Below are 18,589 nucleotides of genomic sequence, written 5' to 3' on the forward strand. Positions count from 1 at the left end.
TGCAAGGGCTGAAAATTAATCATTTTACAGAAATCTTATACACGTGGATTACAAAATCTGTATCCTAGGCCAGGTGCAATAATTCATGCCTGTAATCCTAGAACTCTGAGAGACCAAGGTGGAAGGATTCCTTGAGCTAAGGAGTTCAAGACCAACCTGAGTAAGACTGACACCCTGTCTTCACCAAAAATAGAAAAAAAAATTAGCCAAGTGTTGTGGTGGTCTCTGTAGTCACAGCTGCTCTGGAGGCTGAGGCAAGAGGATCATGTGAACCCAGGAGTTTCAGGTTGCTGTGAGCTAGGCAACAGAGTGAGACTCTGTCTCAAAAACCAAAACCAAAACATCCCAACAAAATCTGTTTCCTATGTTACTAGCAGAACCTTGATTTTAATGTCTAAGGTTATTTCTCTAGAAATACATAACATTAACACAGAGTAAACCCTGTTTACTCAAGGAAACCCTGGCTGTCTAGGGTTTTTCAGTGACTGGACCCCCCTGCTTTGTGTTCTGAGGGGATACTGCTTATTATCTGTCACCTGCATGGAAGTCAGGTTACCAAATCAGCTCACAATGAGTGTGACATAAAAGTAAATAAGCTCAGGGCGGCGCCTGTGGCTCAGCCCCATATAGCGATGGTGGTGGGTTCAAACCCAGCCCTGGCCACACTGCAACAAAAAAAATAGCCAGGCGTTGTATCAGGCGCCTGTAGTCCCAGCTACTGGGGAGGCTGAGGCAAGAGAATCACCTAAAACCAGGAGTTAGAGGTTGCTGTGAGCTGTGATGTCACTGCACTCTACCAAGGGTGATAAAGTGAGACTCTGTCTCTAAAAAAAAAAAAAAAAGTAAATAAGCTCCCAGTGAGGACTGAAGAGCTCTAGGCTAGGTGACATTCTTGAGCTTCCTGTTCTGGACTGCTCAGGAAATTTTTGGAGAAGGATCTCAGTGACATGTTGGAAAGCCCAGGTTGTCAGAGTTGAAGAATCTCTGTACTTTGCATTATTCGGTTCTCCATCAAATCCAAAAGGATACAAAATACCCATCCTTTTGAACCAAACGGAAACACTTGCTTATGTTCTCATTGGCTATAAGACAGGCTAAAGAAGAATAACCATATTTTCAGTCAACAGTGCAACAAGAAAATAAATTAAGAAAAAAAATTCAAAGCGCTTTGGGGATAAGCACAAAGGAAGGAAAAAGGGATAAAGCAGCAGTTTCCAATCTCTGCTGCATGTTGAATGTGCCTTGGAATCTTAAGACAAGCACAGATGCCCAGATCCTACCCCCAAATATTCCTACTGAATTGGGGTGATGCATAATTTAGGCCTTAAAAATAAAGATAAGAAAACTTTGTGAAATAATGACCAAGCCATTAAGAACTGCCTGCCAATACTAGTCCTGTGTTTCCAGCCACAGTGTGGGGCCCCAGCTCCCCCAAGAGTCCTTCCATGACTAGGTGAGAATTAAGAGATGGTAAAAGGCAGAAGCCCGTCTGCACATCTTCAGACTTACTTCCCCAAAGCCCCTCAGATGGTTCTAAAATGTGGCAAATTTGGAGAAACACTGAAATAAAAGTTATCCTGGGTTAAACCAAAAGCACACTGAAACTAAAATTTCAGACAGCTCTGCTAACACTCTTCTACTCAAAAGCCTTGAGTATGTTCCATGGCCTACCTGAATTATAACCTCTACACCTGGGCCCATCATAACATCTTACGTAATCCCAGTACCACCTACCTCTCTCCAGCATTATCTGCCCCAACTCGTTGCCTTTACCCCTGCCACCCTTTTCTGAATTCTTTCTCCAACTTCTGTTTTTGGAGTGTTTCCAGAAGCCCTTCAAGGCCACCTCTTCTCAGAAGCCTGTCTGATTTTCTCAGGTAGATATCTGACTCTTTCATGCCCAGGGCACATTTCTTTCTCCCGTGGCACTTAGTTCTGCTTTGCACTGTTGGCATTTATCTGTTTATCACATCCTGTCCTTCTCGTCCTCCTTCTAATTCTCTCTTTCTTGCAGAAGTGAGAGAAGTAGATGAAAGAGTGGGAACTAACACTGTCCCTGATGGAAGAGGAGAATAAAGACTTGCATCGTTGCTACTGGTCATACCTGAAACAAAAAGACCTCTTGGGGAATTTCTCATAGGTGAGAATGTGCTATGTTTTTTTTTTTTTTTTTTTTTTTTGAGACAGAGTTTGTTTCTGACCCCCTGGGTAGAATGTGGGGGCATCACAGCTCACAGCAACCTCAAACTCTTAGGCTCAAGTGATCCTCTTGCCTAGCCTCCCAAGTCGCTAGGACTACAGGCACCCACCACAATGCCCAGCTATTTTTATTAGAGATGGGGCCTCACTCTTGCTCAGCCTAGTCTTGAACTCCTGAGCTCAGGTGATCCACTCATTTGGCCTCCCACAGTGGTAGGATTATAGGCATGAGCCACTGTGTTTGGCCTTGCTGCACCTTTTCTGTTACAAGTAAGAAGGTGAGACTAAATAAATCCTATCATCACAAGAGGTAAGATTCTCAACTGCCCAGCTAAAGAGAGAGACTCTAAGAAGCAGCACATGGGAATAAAGGGCTGGAAACCCAGCATCCTCAGAGCTGCAGGGCTACAGAGCAGCAGCAGGCTAGGACAACCTCAACCCAGTTGGCCCCTCCCTCCCATCTAAAATGCTAACAGCGTGGGCAGGGGCTGAAACTTTCCTGTGAAAGTCTACCAAACACCTAAGTAGTAATATGCATCTTTAAAAAAATCCCACTGATGCTTCAGATTTTATATAGGTTTTATATCTGTGTTTCAGATGAGAAATACATCATAAATATTCTTTTTTTATTTATTTATTTTTTGAGACACAGTCTTACTCTGTTACCCTGGATAGAGTGCTGTGATATCATCACAGCTCCCAGCAATCGCAAACTCCTGGGCACAAGCCATCATTCCCCCTCGGCCTCCCAGAGTGTTGGGGCTATAGGTGCCCGCCACAACACCCTGCTAATTTTTTTAGTTTCTGTAGATATATGGTCTCCCTCTTGTTCAGGCTGGTCTCCAACTCCTAAGCTCAAGTGATCCTCCTGCCTCAGCCTCCCAAGAGTGCTGGGATTATAGGCATGAGCCACCACACCTGGCCTATCATAAATATCTTTGCACATAAAAATTCCGCTTTAATTTTCAGCTACATTTAAGTGCACAATACTTCTAGTTAATGCACAATGTAAAGATAATCACATCATATAATAATTCCTAATAAAAATGAATTAAACTCTGTGCTTGGCTTTTCCCTCTACATCTATCACTTGCTTAGTTTTGTGGGGAAAAAAAGTATATCCTCAAGCACAAAAAAAAAAAAAAAAAGTTTTTTTTTGACAGCTACCAATCTGCCAAAGATAAAGGAGTTACCAATACCAGGATTACAGAAATGCAAACCTACTCAGAGGGAAAAAATACTGAGTGGAAGCCAGGCATAGTGCCTCATGCCTGTAATTCTAGCACTCTGGAAGGCCAAGTCAGGTGGATTGCTTGAGCTCAGGAGTTCGAGACCAGTCCGAGCAAGAGCCAGATTCTAGCTCTACTAAAAATAGAAAAACTAGCTGGTGTTGAGAATGGCCCAAGTCACAAAATCTCAAAACTGCAGATGCTGGCATGGATGTGGAGAGAAGGGAACACTTTTACACTGCTGGTAGGACTGCAAACTAATACAACCTTTTTGCAAGAAGTATGGAGAATCCTCAAAGCACTCAAGCTAGACCTCCTATTTGATCCTGCAATCTCATTACTGGGCATCTACCCAGAAGAAAAAAAAAATCCTTTTATCATAAGCACACTTGCACTAGACTGTTTATTACAGCTCAATTTACAATTGCTAAAATGTGGGAACAGCTTAAATGCCCACCAACCCAGGAATGAATTAACAAGCTGTGGTATATATATATCATGGAATACTATTCAGCTATTAAAAAAAAAATGGAGACTTTACAGCCTTTATGTTAACCTGGATGGAAGCAGAACATATTATTCTTAATAAGCATCACAAGAATGGAGAAGCATGAATATATGTACTCAATTTTGATATAAGGACAATTAATGATAATTAATGACATGGTGGGGGTGGGGGAAAGAAGAGCAGAGAGAGGGAAGGAGGGAGGGGGGGTGGGTCTTGGTGTGTGACACACCTTTTGGGGGCAAGATACAATTGTAAGAGGGACTTTACCTAACAAATGCAATCAGTGTAACCTGGTTTCTTGAACCCTCAATGAATCTCCAACAATAAAAAAAAAAGAAAGAAGGGCGGCGCCTGTGGCTCAAGGAGTAGGGCGCCGGTCCCATATGCTAGAGGTGGCGGGTTCAAACCCAGCCCCGGCCAAAAAAAAACCACAAAAAAAAAAAAAAGAAAGAAAGAAAAACTAGCTCGTGTTGTGGGATGTGCCTTTCCCAGCTACTTGGGAGGCTGAGGCAAGAGTTTGAGGTTGCTGTGAGTTATGATGCCACAGCACTCTACCCAGGGAGTCAGAAGGAGAACCTGTCTCAAAAAAAAAAATTGAGCTAAAATTTATTTAAAAATTCCATACAACAAACGACTACCATCACCTCAAATTGGCAGAGTCTCAACTTGCTACTAAGTGACTAAGAGATGGAGCTGAGTGTCCGGGGTGGTAGCCTCCTTAGATGTACAACCAGAAAGAAGTTTTTCCAAATGATCAGTGTTCTCAATGGGGAGGACAGGGTGCTTTTCAAGGATGGAATGAAGAGCTGCCCTTTCTCTTTAGCTGTATCAGATGATGGAATTTCAAGAATTTAAGACTGACCAAGAGTTAGTCTGAGAAAAACAGGGAGGCTGTAAAGAAAGCCTTATGTGGTAACTTTATCCAGTTGGAGCAGATAAATCAGTAAGGACAACCTTTCCCATGACCTGCCTACCTCTTTTTTTTGTTAAATTATTTCCCCAAATTCTCTTTAGAAGGAGTTTGCTCCTTAATTGATGACTCCTTTAATTTCAGAGCATTAGCTTAAAGCCCGGAAAGAGCTGTGCTTAGCAGGAAGGATGGGAAGGGAAAAGCACGTATGTGAAGGTATATACAGACTAAGGGCCACAAAGAAGTTGTGTGTGCATTTAGCATTGGCTTTTATCCTCCACAAAGAAGTTGTGTGTGCATTTAGCATTGGCTTTTATCCTCCAGTGAGAAGCCCACGGTTATTTTATAGCTCCTAAGTATACTCTTGCAAAGGGAAATTCTACCCATAGTGCAAATCCTATAATCAATAAAAACAATTTCATGAATCCAGATTTCTTCATAACTTACACCTCTAGTTCTCTGATGTTACCGTATTTTGAAAGATGGAGTGGTTTTGATGTAGCAGAAGGCAGTATCCCGAGGCAGATAAGGGTCACGTAAACGATGGTTTCATCAGGAGGTAAGCCCTTCAGACTGACTACTGTCACTCCTGGCAAAAACAGCCCCCAAAGCATCCTTGTCTGCTGTCTCACTGGTCACAAACACGCAACCCTTCACTGATGAGGAGGCGTAACGCAGTAAGAATGAAAACATCTCTGTTTTCTAAAACAGCAATATCCTAAGCATGGAGAACCCCACGGGAGGGGGTGGGCCAGGACCCAGCAAGCACGGGCAGTCCTGTGGCTCCTTCTTTTCATCTATTTGACAGAGAAGAGTTCTTACCTTAGGAACACAGAACGTTTAATGCTTTCTGTGCTGCTGAGTCTTAGCAGGAGAATTTCGGCTCGGGAAATTTGGAGCACTCACCCTTCTAGCTGCTCCTCTCCTAAGATCAGGCGGAGGTTTTTCAGGAAGGACAAGGAGACCAAGGCGTGGGAATGGCGGATCTTCACATAGCCCGTCACTACTTCAATGAGCCCCATGAAGTTCTCCAGTTCTGAAGCAATGTTATCTACGTTAAAAGGGAACCATGTTACCAAGTCCTCAATTGGTATAAGGATGACATGCCTGGATTCTTATGAATTGTGTGGAGTTCAATTCAATGGCAGGTCCCCAACCCCCCTGCTCAGACACCTGGCATAGGACCTGTAGCCCCTTATCTCACACACACACTTCCCCAGCTTTCACTATCAACACTGCTCCTGGGACAAGGCCTCCTGGGCAGGGGAAGGCAAATTTCTAAGAGGCTCAGTACTGCAGCTCCCAAACTGATTAACAGAAGGTAAAAATCATAAATACCAGACTGCCAATTAGCTAAGACTGACAAATCTAGGGACTGTCTTTTAATATGCTCTGTCAACAGATAGTACTGCCTCCGTAGCACAAGGGCATGACTAAACAAACAACATTTTCCCGGTCTCAGTATAACTGCCTTTGCTGCGTTTCTAGTTCCTAGCATATATTTAAAGGTTTCATATATTTAAAGGTCTCTATATTTAAAGGTTTCACCCTACTAAGACTGGAAGGAAATATACCGAAAGTTATCACTGACTATTCGCAGATGATTTTAATAAAGTCATTCCTGAATTTCTAAGTTTTCTATAATGCTCATGTATTGCTTTTATAACTTGGAAAAATAGTTGATAAAACAAATTTAAAAAAAAAAAAAGTCCATGCTGTGCATACAATGCATTTCCTTTCAAACTGTTTAGCCTACCTTTTACTCACAGCAAATAAAAACCACAGACTTCAGTTCAATTTATGCCAAAATTATAATAGTGACTATAATCACTGAAGTGTGGTTCAATTAATGAAATTTTACTGTGTATGATTTATGAAGACTTATTTAACAAAAGGTTCTATTTTACTTTGAATTGATAAAAAGAAAAGAATAAGGGTACTTTCCTGAAGGGGAAGGCCTGACATTTAATTCACAGTTTAATGGCTTTCCAAGAGAAATTAAGGGGAAATTTAAAAAGACAAGACAGGTTTCTTCACTTGATGCTTTAAGAAAGATATTCTGAATTTTAAATGTAGGGCAGGAAGCATGTCTCTTAGTTTAAGGCTGGGAAATCTTTCCAATGAGATGTCCCAGCATTCTCCTGTATTGGACACAAACCAAAGATACATTTCATCATGGTACAGGAATATGTACCAACTGCTTCTCAAACAATATTTTTCCGTGGATTTAAACCGATGGATTACATTTTTTCCCCCAGGATAGTAAGATTGAAAAAAAAGGTTTAGGCACTTAAAACATACATTCTAGGGATAACTAAATTAAAAGTAAATGAATAAATGCAGTAAGAGTAAAAAAGAATAAAACCTCAGAAGTACCATGAGGGTTAGGAAGTTCTAGCTGTGGGGAAAAGAGCTACCTCTGTTGTGGAAGGGTGTGTTGTAGAAAAACAAGGAACTATCAAAAAATTCAAAAGAACAAAGCAAAAACTTGTTTCTGTCATTTCTAAACCACAGGAATACAGTCTGCTCATTTACCAAATACTGAAGACAGGTAAATTTACAAAATAAACACATTAGTCACTTCCTCCTGTTAAAAAAGAAATAAGAAAAAGAAACAAATGCTTCACAAAGATACAAAAAAGAAAAATTCTTGATCTTCTTTCTTATATTTATTCTAACTTAATCAAACTATCAGTCCTTTGACCACGTGGTTCCAGTGGTAGAGAATTTTAGGCACCAATACTAGAAGCCCTTGTCAATTAAATGATGAGAAGTTAAAAGATCACAGACTAAGTTAGTGGGAAATGCTCAGCACAAATGCAGTTTAGAAGCTACTTACCAGGAATGGCCCTAAAGGTGCAAATCAAGGTGACTCCACAGGGGTGAGACTGAAGCTTTATGCATACTTGCATCTTTTTGGCTCACAGAAGTAAATTTGGGGAGCTACCACTCTTTTGGACTTAGTAAGATTTTATTTTATTTATTTATTAGACAGAGTCTCACTATGTCGCCCTTAGTAGAGTGTTGTGGCATCACAGCTCACAGCAACCTCAAACTCTTGGGCTTAAGCCCTTCTCTTGCCTCAGCCTCAAGTAGCTGGGACTACAGGCGCCCTCAACAATGCCCAGCTATTTTGTTGTTGTTGTTGTTGCAGTTGTCATTGTTGTTTTAGCTGGCCTGGGCTGGGTTCAAACCTGGCAGTCTTGGTGCATGTGGCCGGTGCCCAACCCACTGAGTGACGGGAACCGCCTGGACTTAGTAAGGTTTTAATGTGATATCATTTTTAATGTGATATCATTAAGTGATATCACATTAAAAATGATTATCTTTTTAAAGCTTCATTTTTAATGTGATATCACATTAAAGGATATCACATCCTAAGGAAAGCTTAATGATATTACATTAAAAATGATATCTTCCCTTTCCTCAGTCTCCTCAATAAATGCAAGTTACCAAACATTTTAGAGTTAAAGATGTGTGGATTTATCTGCAGTGCCCGTCTGCTGAGTCATCTCTCTGATCCAATGGCCTCTTCTGGGATTTGTGTGTGTCAGGACTTGTCTTTTCTATGTAAGATGTGACTAATAGGAAAATGAGGGATGACCCTCTTTACAGGAATACATGATGTGCCAACGGCTAAAAAACTGATTGCCTTTGAATCGTTTTTTTTTTTTTTTTTTTTAATCTTTGAGGGAAACTCAAAGGAGAGACGTCATTTGTGAGCCTTCCACACCATGTTGTTTTTCTAAGCCCATATTTTAGTGGTGAATCAGGGACAGGAGCACGAAAAGCACCAAGAAAACAAATTAAGAGATCCAGCCATTCTTCCGGTGGGGTGGAATACTTACTGCCTCGTCGGATATTAATGAGCAAATTGCCCTTGAAGATGGTACATCCTTGGAGCATCTGAGCAGAAGTAACAGAATCAATAGTTTTTGTTTTCTTTTCTTCCTCACAGACCTTGGGGCAAGGACCTTCACAGGGAATGCAGTACATGCTGTTGAAGATAAAGAACCAATCAAAAACAGAGAATTGAGTCTGTCTCCTTGCATTCAACAACTGTAAGGATATGCTTTTTAGTTATGATTATAGTGTGCATTACAAAAATTTTTTGAAGCATTCAAGTGGTCACATGGTATCGCATCACCCCAAGCCTACCTAGGATAAGCCACGCAAATTGTATCCAAAAGGAGAAAGCGCCTACAAAGGAAAAGCATGTTGCTTGTTTCCAGACAACAGACATGATACTCTTCCTCGGGGCACATGTATACCGCAGGCGGTCGACTGGTGACCCCATCACTGAGAGGAAGCTCTGGGGGCTACACAGGACAACGGACCTGCTCTCTGATGTTGTGGCCCTTGTCTGTGCTCCTGGAGGAGTAACAGGGAGCGGTGACAGGGACAAAAAAGGGACTACAGTGTCTCTGCCACTACAAGGAGTCCAACTCCTGCAGCTAATGTCTCAGCAAAGCCCAGTGAGGGATTCCAAAAGGCATGTGATGTGATATAGTACAGATCTGCTGCCATTTTCTTGCTAAAGCACAAATGAAATTTTTTCTTGACAGCGTTTTGCAGAAACTTGTAAATTGATCCAAATGTTGTTTGCACTGCACATACAAGCAGGGAATTTCTATTACTTTGTTATGAGCTCCTATTTCAAATGCTATCCTGAACATGCCACAAACCACCAAGAGTCAGAGATGAGTAAAACTGGTACTTTCCCTGCTTATCCACCATTATGTAGGAAATAGCAGGAAAAATGTTAGTCCAGCAGCCGAACCTTCTGGGTCTATAACCACATACAGAATAATGGTCAGAATGTTGCGTCAATTTCCAAACAAGATAAATGATACAACTTTATGGGATGTGTGTGTAATAGGATAGTAAGTTAGAGAGCCATCATATAAATACTATTGTTCTTAAATGATATTTTAAACTTCATGAAGTAAAAACATTCAGGAAGAACTATGTAAATTACACAGTTCTTTTTTTATTAAAGTCCCTTTTCCCCATCCTTGAACAGTATTCCTATCTGAGACAAAGATGCAGGGTTTTATTCTGTTTAAAAGATTATGAGTAAACAAAATTTCTCTGATTTTTTTTCTTTTTTTTTTGAGACAAGAGTCTCACTATGTTGCCCTCCGTAGAGTGCCATGGCATCACAGCGCACAGCAACCTCCAGTTCCTGGGCTTAAGCGATTCTCTTGCCTCAGACTCCCAAGTAGCTGGGACTACAGGCACCCACCATAACACCCGGCTATTTTTTGTTGCAGTTGTCATTATTTAGCTAGCCTGGGCTGAGTTCGAACTTCTCACCCTTGGTATATGTGGCTGGTGCCATAACCACTGTGCTATGGGCACTGAGTCAAGATACAGGGTTTTATTCTGTTTAAAAGATTATGAGTAAACAAAATTTCCCTGGTATTTTTTTTCTGAGACAAGAGTTTCACTACGTCGCCCACGGTAGAAGGCCGTGGCATCACAGCTCATAGCAACATCCAACTCTTGGGCTTAAGCAAGTCTCTTGCCTCAGCCCCCCAAGTAGCTGGGACTACAGGCGCCTGCACAATGCCTGCTATTTTTTGTTTTCATTGCAGTTGTCATTGTTTAGCTGGCCCAGGCTGGGTTCAAACCCGCCCACCCTTGGTGCATGTGGCCAGCACCCTACCCATTGAGCTACAGGTGCCACCCTTCCTCTGGTATTTTTTTATTTCATGTTAGATGAATGGAGTTTATGGTTCCAAAGGGGCTGATAGGAACTGGACATACCCCAGAGAGGGAGTCTTCCTTCCTTCACCATCACATGTAACACTCTCATTTCTACCCTGGGGAGTGGGTTCCTCTCAGTACTTTTGTTTGGGGGTAGTCTTCTGTTTTTTCTTTCTAAATTATCTATAAGACCATGTAATCTCCCTATCCTCCCTTTTATTTTTTTTTTTAGTTTGAAATAATTATAGGTTCATAGAAACATACAAAGACAGCACAGAAAGGTCTATATACCCTTAATCCAATTTTCTCTGATGGTTCCTACATCTTACATGATAATGATGCAGTATCAAAATCAGGAAATTAACACCAGTACAATGTGTGTGTAGTTCTGGGATATCTAATGGCCTGTGCAGATCTACACAATCACCACTGCAATCAAGATACAGAATTATCCCATCACCACCAAGATCTCCCTGGTGCTACCAGTTCTTAGTCACTTCCCTCCATCCCGGCCCTGAGTTTTCCTAACTCCTGTCGACCAATGATCTGTTCTGCATCTTGACGATTTTGATAATGCTATATAAATGGAATTATACAGCGTGTGACCTTTAAAGAGTGGTATTTTACACACAGCATCTTGTCCCGGAGGGCCATTCAAGTTGTTGGGTAAATCCATGGTTTGTTCCTTTTTATTGCCACATAATATTCCACAATGTGAATGTACCTCAGTTTGTTTAACCAATTACCTATTACAGGACACATAAGTAGTTTCCACTTTGGGGCTTTCACAAATAAAGCGGTTATGAACTATGGTATACATATTTTTGTGTGGACATTTAAGTTTCCATTTCTCTGGGATAAATGCCCAGGATGTAACTGTTGGGTTGTGACATAAGCATATGTTCAACTTCTCACTGTATTTTATTCAAATAGAAAATTTTGAACCAAACACCTTTGTTAAATTGGGAATAATCTAGCATTTACAGAGTGTTTTTTTAAAAAAGGAAGTGTTCTGATTACATGTTTTAGATTAAGCTTCAAGTTTCACATGACAAAGACAGTATTATACTGATTTCATGAACAAGCTACCTCTTCCCTGCTTGTACCCCTAGAACAAAGGTGATGTCTGACTGTGGCTGAACCTCTAGGCACTGCCCCTGGGTCCAAGGTGTACACTGGTAAAAAAAAAAAAAAACCCTTTTATATATTAAGGCTGCCAATAAAACATAAGTAAAACATGGTAGACTTATTTTGGGTGGAATATACACACTTTACAGCTCCTCTACCCATTTGAAAACTTTTTTTTGAGAGTCTCACTTTGTTGCCCTTTATAGAGTACCATGGCATCACAGCTCACAGAAACCTCAAACTCTTGGGCTTAAGTGATTCTCTTGCTTCAGCCTCCCAAGTAGCTGGGACTACAGACGCCCACTATAATGCCCAGCTATTTTTACAGATGAGTCTCACTTTTGTTCAGGGTGGTCTTGAACACATGAGCTCAAGCAATCTGCCCATTTCCACCTCCCAGAGTGCTAAGAATACAGGTGTGAGCCATCACACCCGGCTTTACCATTTTAAAGCATTTGAGTAATTTTTTTTTATTATAATGATTATAGAAATTATAAAAGGCAAAAAGTTGCCCTACATCTAATACTATAAAAGAATGTGAGTTTTGTTTTTTATTTGAAGGTAACCTTACAGTGGGATCAGTATCTTCAAATATTACACTAGAGAAAGAACCTCCTCTATGAATATTTGCTTGATGGTAGTTTACAGAAATGAACGGCAGCAAAAATTCTATTCAAAATTAATGTTTCCTTTTCTAATGGTATTTTATATTTGTAGAATAGTTTTATTTTGAGAAACCCAGAAATGTATGGGTTCCCTAGTGCTAACCATGGAGGAGGCATTTGGCCGACGATGACAGAATTTCCTAAAAGTTCTCTGCTCTGCTCCAGGAGAGGAAACGGCAACCCCAAATCTATAATCTTCTTTTGCTGTCAGAGTTACAGTCCCTACATTTTGTAACAATACCAGCTTTTCATTTTCAAAAACATAAACCAATGCCAAATTTATAGACATCCAATCAGCATCTATAAGAGGGATGCCCTTTGTTACAAGGAACAACTTTGCTTCCCAAGAGAAGCCTCAAAGTTCAGGAAGAAAGTGAAGGACAGAAAGAACACTGAGCAAGTAATGAGGTGAGAAGGGGCTGATGGAAAAAGCGGCTCACTCTGACCTGCTGCTAGTTCAGATACAGTGCCTGAACTTGGGCTGAGAGACCTTTGGAGCCTGCCTGTTGGCCTCAAGGATGGTGGCAGGGCCCATTCTGTCTTCCTCTTGCACTTCCAAAGCCTTCCCAGAGCTAGGAGCATCCAGGCGTGGAAAATCTAAAACTATAGGCCAGCACAGTGGCTCAAGCCTGTAAACTTAGCATTCTGGGAGGCTGAGGCAAGCGGATTGCTTGAGCTCAGGAGTATAGTTACAGACCAGCCTGAACAAGAGTGAGACCCTGTGTGTGCTAAAAATGGAAAAATTGGGCAGTGCCTATGGCTCAGTGAGTAGGGCGCTGGCCCCATATACCCAGCATGGCAGATTCAAACCCGCCCCAGCCAAACTGCAACAACAACAGTTTGTGGTGGGCACCAGTAGTCCCAGCTACTCTGGAGGCTGAGGCAAGAATCAGCTAAGCCCAAGAGCTGGAGGTTACTGTGAGCTGTGATGCAATTGCACCCTACTGAGGGTGATAACGTGAGACTCTGTCTCTAAAAAGAAAGAAAAATTAGCTGGGCATAGCAGCCGGTGCTTATAATCTCAGCCGGAGGCTAAGGCAAGAGAATTACTCAAGCCCAAGAGTTTGAGGTTGCTATGCGCTATGACACCTTGGCACTTAGGTCTGGCACCCAGGGTGACAGAGTAAGAGGAAGGAAGGAAAGAAGGAAGGAGGGGAGGAAGGGAGGGAGGGAAGGGAAGGAAGGGAAGGGAAGGGAGGGAGGGAGGGAAGAAAAGGAAGGGAGGAAGGAAGGGAAAGAAGGGGAGGGACGAAGGGAAGGAAGGGAGGAAGGAAAATGTAAAACTACAGCCACCCTCCACCCCCCAATCATTATGACTGAGTACCTGAGTCAGCAGGCCAGGCATTAATTTCAAATAGCCTGGTGGGACACCTTTAAAATAAAACATAAAACAAACCGGGGGAGGGGAGAGAGGGAGGGGGTGCACCTCATGCCAACTGCTCCTAATTTAAGTTAGGCAGTCTTCTCCCATAGACTCATCTCCGTTAACTTCCCTTGGGCCCCGCCCGGATGGAGCAGCCACAGCCTCGCCACCTCGGGTTCCTCGGGAGGGCCGGCGCACACTGACCTCTGGGTGCCGTTGCGGATGAAGCCCGAGGGGCACTCCTGCATGCACTCGCCGTCGTGGATCACAAACCCCTCGGAGTCGCTGCTCTCGGCACTGGGGATGTTGGCGCAGAAGTCCCGGTCCACGCAGCGCCAGCCCTCGAACCTGTAGGTGCCGGGCGGGCAGGCGGGCACGCAGACGCCCGCGTAGTAGTAGTGGCGGCAGGCCACGCAGGCGGTGGCGTTGTCGGGCGCGCCGCAGCTGCCCAGGCACTCGGGGTGGCAGCACTCGCTGTTCTCCGTGCACGCCCGCTTCCCGCACGCGCTCGGGCACACTGTGGGGACAGGGGCGAGAGGGCCGTGAGACTGGGGCAGGGACTGCACGGCCTGACCCGGCCTGCCAGCAACTTTCTGGCTCATTCCCCGCTACCACTGGCACCAGGTTGCTCACTGCAGGGTGGGGGGTGGAAAAGCAAAACCCTCCCTGAACACCCCCGCCCCAACACACACATACAATCACTGTCCTTTCACCCCACATTAGATCTGCAAAGATGAGGTGAGCTTAAAATCTAGCATACTCCTTCTTAGGAATTCCTTCTTCCTCCTGTGTATTCCTTCTTTGGTCTGGGACAAGTAGTTAGCTTCTGTGACCTTGATCTTCTCTTTTCCTTTTTTTAATTTAGAGACAGAGTCTCACTTTGTCACCCTCAGTAGAGTGCGGTAGCATCACAGCTCACAGCAACCGCCAGCTCTTGGGCTTAGCTGATTGTTTTCCCTCAGCCTCCTGAGTAGCTGGGACTACAGGTATATGGGGCCGGCATCCTACCCACTGAGCCACAGGTGCTGCTCGATCCTCTCTTTTCTTATGTATAAAATGGGGGTGGATCATACCCACATTCGGTTATCTGAGGTGCAGGTGACCCTGTGGGATGAACAATATCATCTGTTGGTACTTGGGAGACTGAGCTCTGTGGCATAATCATACCTGTCGTCCCAGCACTTTGGGAGGCACAAGTGGGAGGACTACTTGAGGTCATGAGTTCAAGAGCAGCCTGGGCAAGAGGGCGACTCCATCTCTACAAAAAAATAGAAAATGTAGCAGGGCACAGTGGCTTGCCCCTGTAGTTTCAGCTATTCCTAAGGCTGAGTCAGGAGAAGAGCTCAAGCCCAAGAGCTTGAACTTGTAATGAGATGTAACGAAGCCACTGTACTCTAGCCTGGATGAGAGTGAGATCCTGTCTCCAATAAATAAATAATAAAGGGATTATGCTCTGCTCATTCCGCATTTCAAGTATGTTCATTTCTGAAAACTCCTTAAAAGTTTTAGTGTGCAGAAATGCTCGTTTATTTTGAAAATAATTAAACCACAATATAGTAAAGATGATGCCACTTAGGTCTACACAATGGCTTTAGAAAAACGGGGCTGCTTGTATTATATGAAAGATAAACGATGATATTAACTTTTTTGTACATCCTAACTTGTTAGATCACTCAGACAGCAAAATGTCAGATGGTGATTCTTTAGTTCAATAACTTGGCAGGGTGAGCAGTGTCTCTGAGCTCAGGTGACCACAGAATATTAGAAACCATCTCCTTGAAGTCCCCCCATGCTAAAGTTTAGTAAAATCAGTATTTAATAGCCACTCATCCACAGTGCACATCCCAAGTAAATAAACTGGTACTTATTTCCAGAACAGTGTTGTCATGGGCTATTAGTCTTACTTATAAACTGAATATAAATCCACAAAATATGGAACGTGGTTTGCATTATACGTTCCCTGCTTTTTCCTTGAGTTGGAAAAAAATAGAAAATATTTAGATATGTATCTTTTTGACCATCACATGCAATACTGAGTGAAAATTGTATCATTTTCCCTTATAATAAAAATATATAATCAAAAAAACAGAGATGACAAACAAGAAAAGAGAACATCAAGAACATGTGTGTCCACCTGCCCACAGCGACCCCTTTATAATACCTTCCTGCGGACTCTCCCACATCCCTTTTATTAATGCACATGGACACATAAATATAAAAAAGAACCATGCCATTCTGAAATAATTTTTTGACATAATACACTGAGAATCACACAATTATTTAAAGGTAGCATTACATCCTACTATACAGACTACTAGACATTTTTCATATTCCTATTTGTTATTACAATCACCACTACAATCTTCTGAGCATCCTTCATGTTTCATTAAAATCAATTTCCAGAGGGCGGTGCCTGTGGCTCAGTCCGTAAGGCGCCGGCCCCATATACGGAGGGTGGCGGGTTCAAACCCAGCCCCTGCCAAACTGCAACCAAAAAATAGCCGGGCTTTGTGGCGGGCGCCTGTAGTCCCAGCTACTCGGGAGGCTGAGGCAGGAGAATCACCTAAGCCCAGGAGTTGGAGGTTGCTGTGAGCTGTGTGAGGCCACCGCACTCTACCAAGGGCCATAAAGTGAGACTCTGTCTCTACAAAAAAAAAAAAAAAAAATCAATTTCCAGAATTAATCTTGCTGGTCAAACTGTTCTCTAGAAAGTCTGTACCAATTTACACACTCTCTACAGTTGCATCTAAGAGTTCCTGTTTTACTGTAAAAGATGAATTTAAAGGGCGGCGCCTGTGGCTCAGTTGGTAAGGCGCTGGCCCCATATGCCGAGGGTGGCAGGTTCAAACCCGGCCCCAGCCAAACTGCAACCAAAAAATAGCCGGGCGTTGTGGCGCGTGCCTGTAGTCCCAGCTGCTCGGGAGGCTGAGGCAAGAGAATCGCTTAAGCCCAGGAGTTGGAGGTTGCTGTGAGCTGTGTGAGGCCATGGCACTCTACCGAGGGCCATAAAGTGAGACTCTGTCTCTACAAAAAAAAAAAAAAAAAAAGATGAATTTAAAAACAGCTATTAAGGCTGGGCATGGTAGCTCATCCCCGTAATCCAAACACTCTGGGAGGCCAAGGTGGGTAGATACCCTGAGCTCAGGAGTTCAAGACCAGCCTGAGCAACAGCAAGACCTCATTTCTACTAAAAAATAAAAAACCAGCTTAGTGTCATGGCAGGCACCTGTAGTCCCAGGTACTTGGGAGGCTGAGGCAAGAGGATCTCTTGAGCCCAAGAGTTTGAAGCTACTGTAAGCTAAGATGCCACAGCACTCTACCCATAGTGACAGAGTGAGACTCTTCTCAAAAAAGAAAGTGTGTGTGTGTGTGTGTGTGTGTGTGTGTGTGTGTGTGTGTATTAGAACTTGGCCATTCAAATGAATTACTACCTCTGAAGAAAACAGACTAATTCTCTTGATATTGCCAGTTTTTCATCTTTCTCTTTTCAAGTGATCCTTTGGCAGAGACAACAGGTTCCCTTCCATCACTTTTGGCAAATTTTAGTTGGAAATATGGCCATCCAGCTAGAGATTATGTCTCCAAGCCTCCCTTGCAGCTAGAAGGAGCCATATGATTTAAGTTCTGGTTAGTGAAATACAAGCAACTTTTTCACTGGACCTTCTTGGAATACTCATAAGAAAAGAGAGGCAGGCCGCACCTGTGGCTCAAAGGGGTAGGGCACCGACCCCATATGCTGGAGGTGGCGGGTTCAAACCCAGCCCCGGCTAAAAACAGCAAAAAAAAAAAAAAAAGAAAAAGAAAAGAGAGGGCATGCCCATCCTCCTCCTTGGTGGCTGGAATGCAGGAATGAGGCAGGGAGCTCAAGCAGCCAAATTGGACCATGAGGTGAAACAGAAGAAAGGTGGAGAGCAAGATAAAAGGAGCCCAGCCCCTCATCACTGTGAGGCCCCTAGGCTAAGCCTGGACTGCTTACCTCCAAGACATCTCTACCTGAGAGAGAAACAAATTTATCCTGTTTCAGTGATTGTTACTTTTTACATTCAACTGAACTAGCTTCAGAGCTGAGCTATCTAGAGGGTAAAGAATAAAACCATTCTTGTTGGTTTATGTCATTTTGTTCACCGAGCCTGGCTCTCAGTGATTTTCTGACTCTTTCTAAAAACTAACCTGACAAATAACAAGCAGGTTTATTTCTGATCACACCAAAATGATTATGTTGTAGGAACACCTAACATTTTGGGATATGTATACTGTCTATCATGATGATTATTATTATAAAGAGGATAATATAAATTTGAATTTATAAGACTAGTTATCTGCTTTAAATACACATACACTCTATCACAAAATCTCCCACTTGAAGACACCTAATAATCAAATAGCTTAAACAATTGCCTAATTTTAAATACATCCATTATGGAGGTCGCTTCAAGGTTCAAGAGCTAAAGAAACATTGAAATTGGGGCCAGGTGTGGTGGGTCACACCTCTAATCCCAGCACATTGGGAGGCTCAGGTGGGAGGACTGCTTGAGCCTAGGAACTCAAGATTAGCCTGGGCTACATAGTGAGATCCCAACTCTACAAAAAATTAACAAAACTAGCCTGGCGTGGTAATGCATGCCTGTCGTCCCAGCTACTCAGGAGACTGAGGCAGGAGGATTTCTTGAGCCTAGGTATAATCTATGATGATGCCACTGCCCTCTGGCACCCAGGCAAAAGAACAGGACCCCTGTCTCAAAAATAAAGGAAGAAGAAGAAAAAGAAGAAAGAAAAGTCATACGTCTCAGTGCAAAGGGTATGATGGTCAGAGAGGGCAGAACTGAAAATCAAGAGTGTTCAGGTTACAAGACAAGAGATTTGCAGCCTGGTTATGTT

At 42.9% G+C, this 18,589-nt stretch overlaps 1 protein-coding gene across 2 annotated transcripts in view; it reads right to left on the bottom strand.

Moving 5' to 3' along the window:
• The window catches only part of IGF1R (insulin like growth factor 1 receptor), a 325,796-nt gene that overhangs the window by 61,340 nt on the left and 245,867 nt on the right, over positions 1–18,589 (bottom strand). For both annotated transcript variants that reach the window (XM_053581792.1, XM_053581791.1), the window contains exons 3-5: positions 13,916–14,228; positions 8,695–8,843; positions 5,753–5,897 (exon numbers count right to left, since the gene is read on the bottom strand). In XM_053581792.1, the coding sequence (XP_053437767.1) occupies positions 5,753–5,897; positions 8,695–8,843; positions 13,916–14,228 (607 nt within the window). The remainder of the gene's footprint in view (positions 1–5,752; positions 5,898–8,694; positions 8,844–13,915; positions 14,229–18,589) is intronic.

This window comes from Nycticebus coucang, chromosome 2 (genome assembly GCF_027406575.1).
Source record: "Nycticebus coucang isolate mNycCou1 chromosome 2, mNycCou1.pri, whole genome shotgun sequence".
Taxonomy (NCBI): Eukaryota; Metazoa; Chordata; class Mammalia; order Primates; family Lorisidae; genus Nycticebus; species Nycticebus coucang.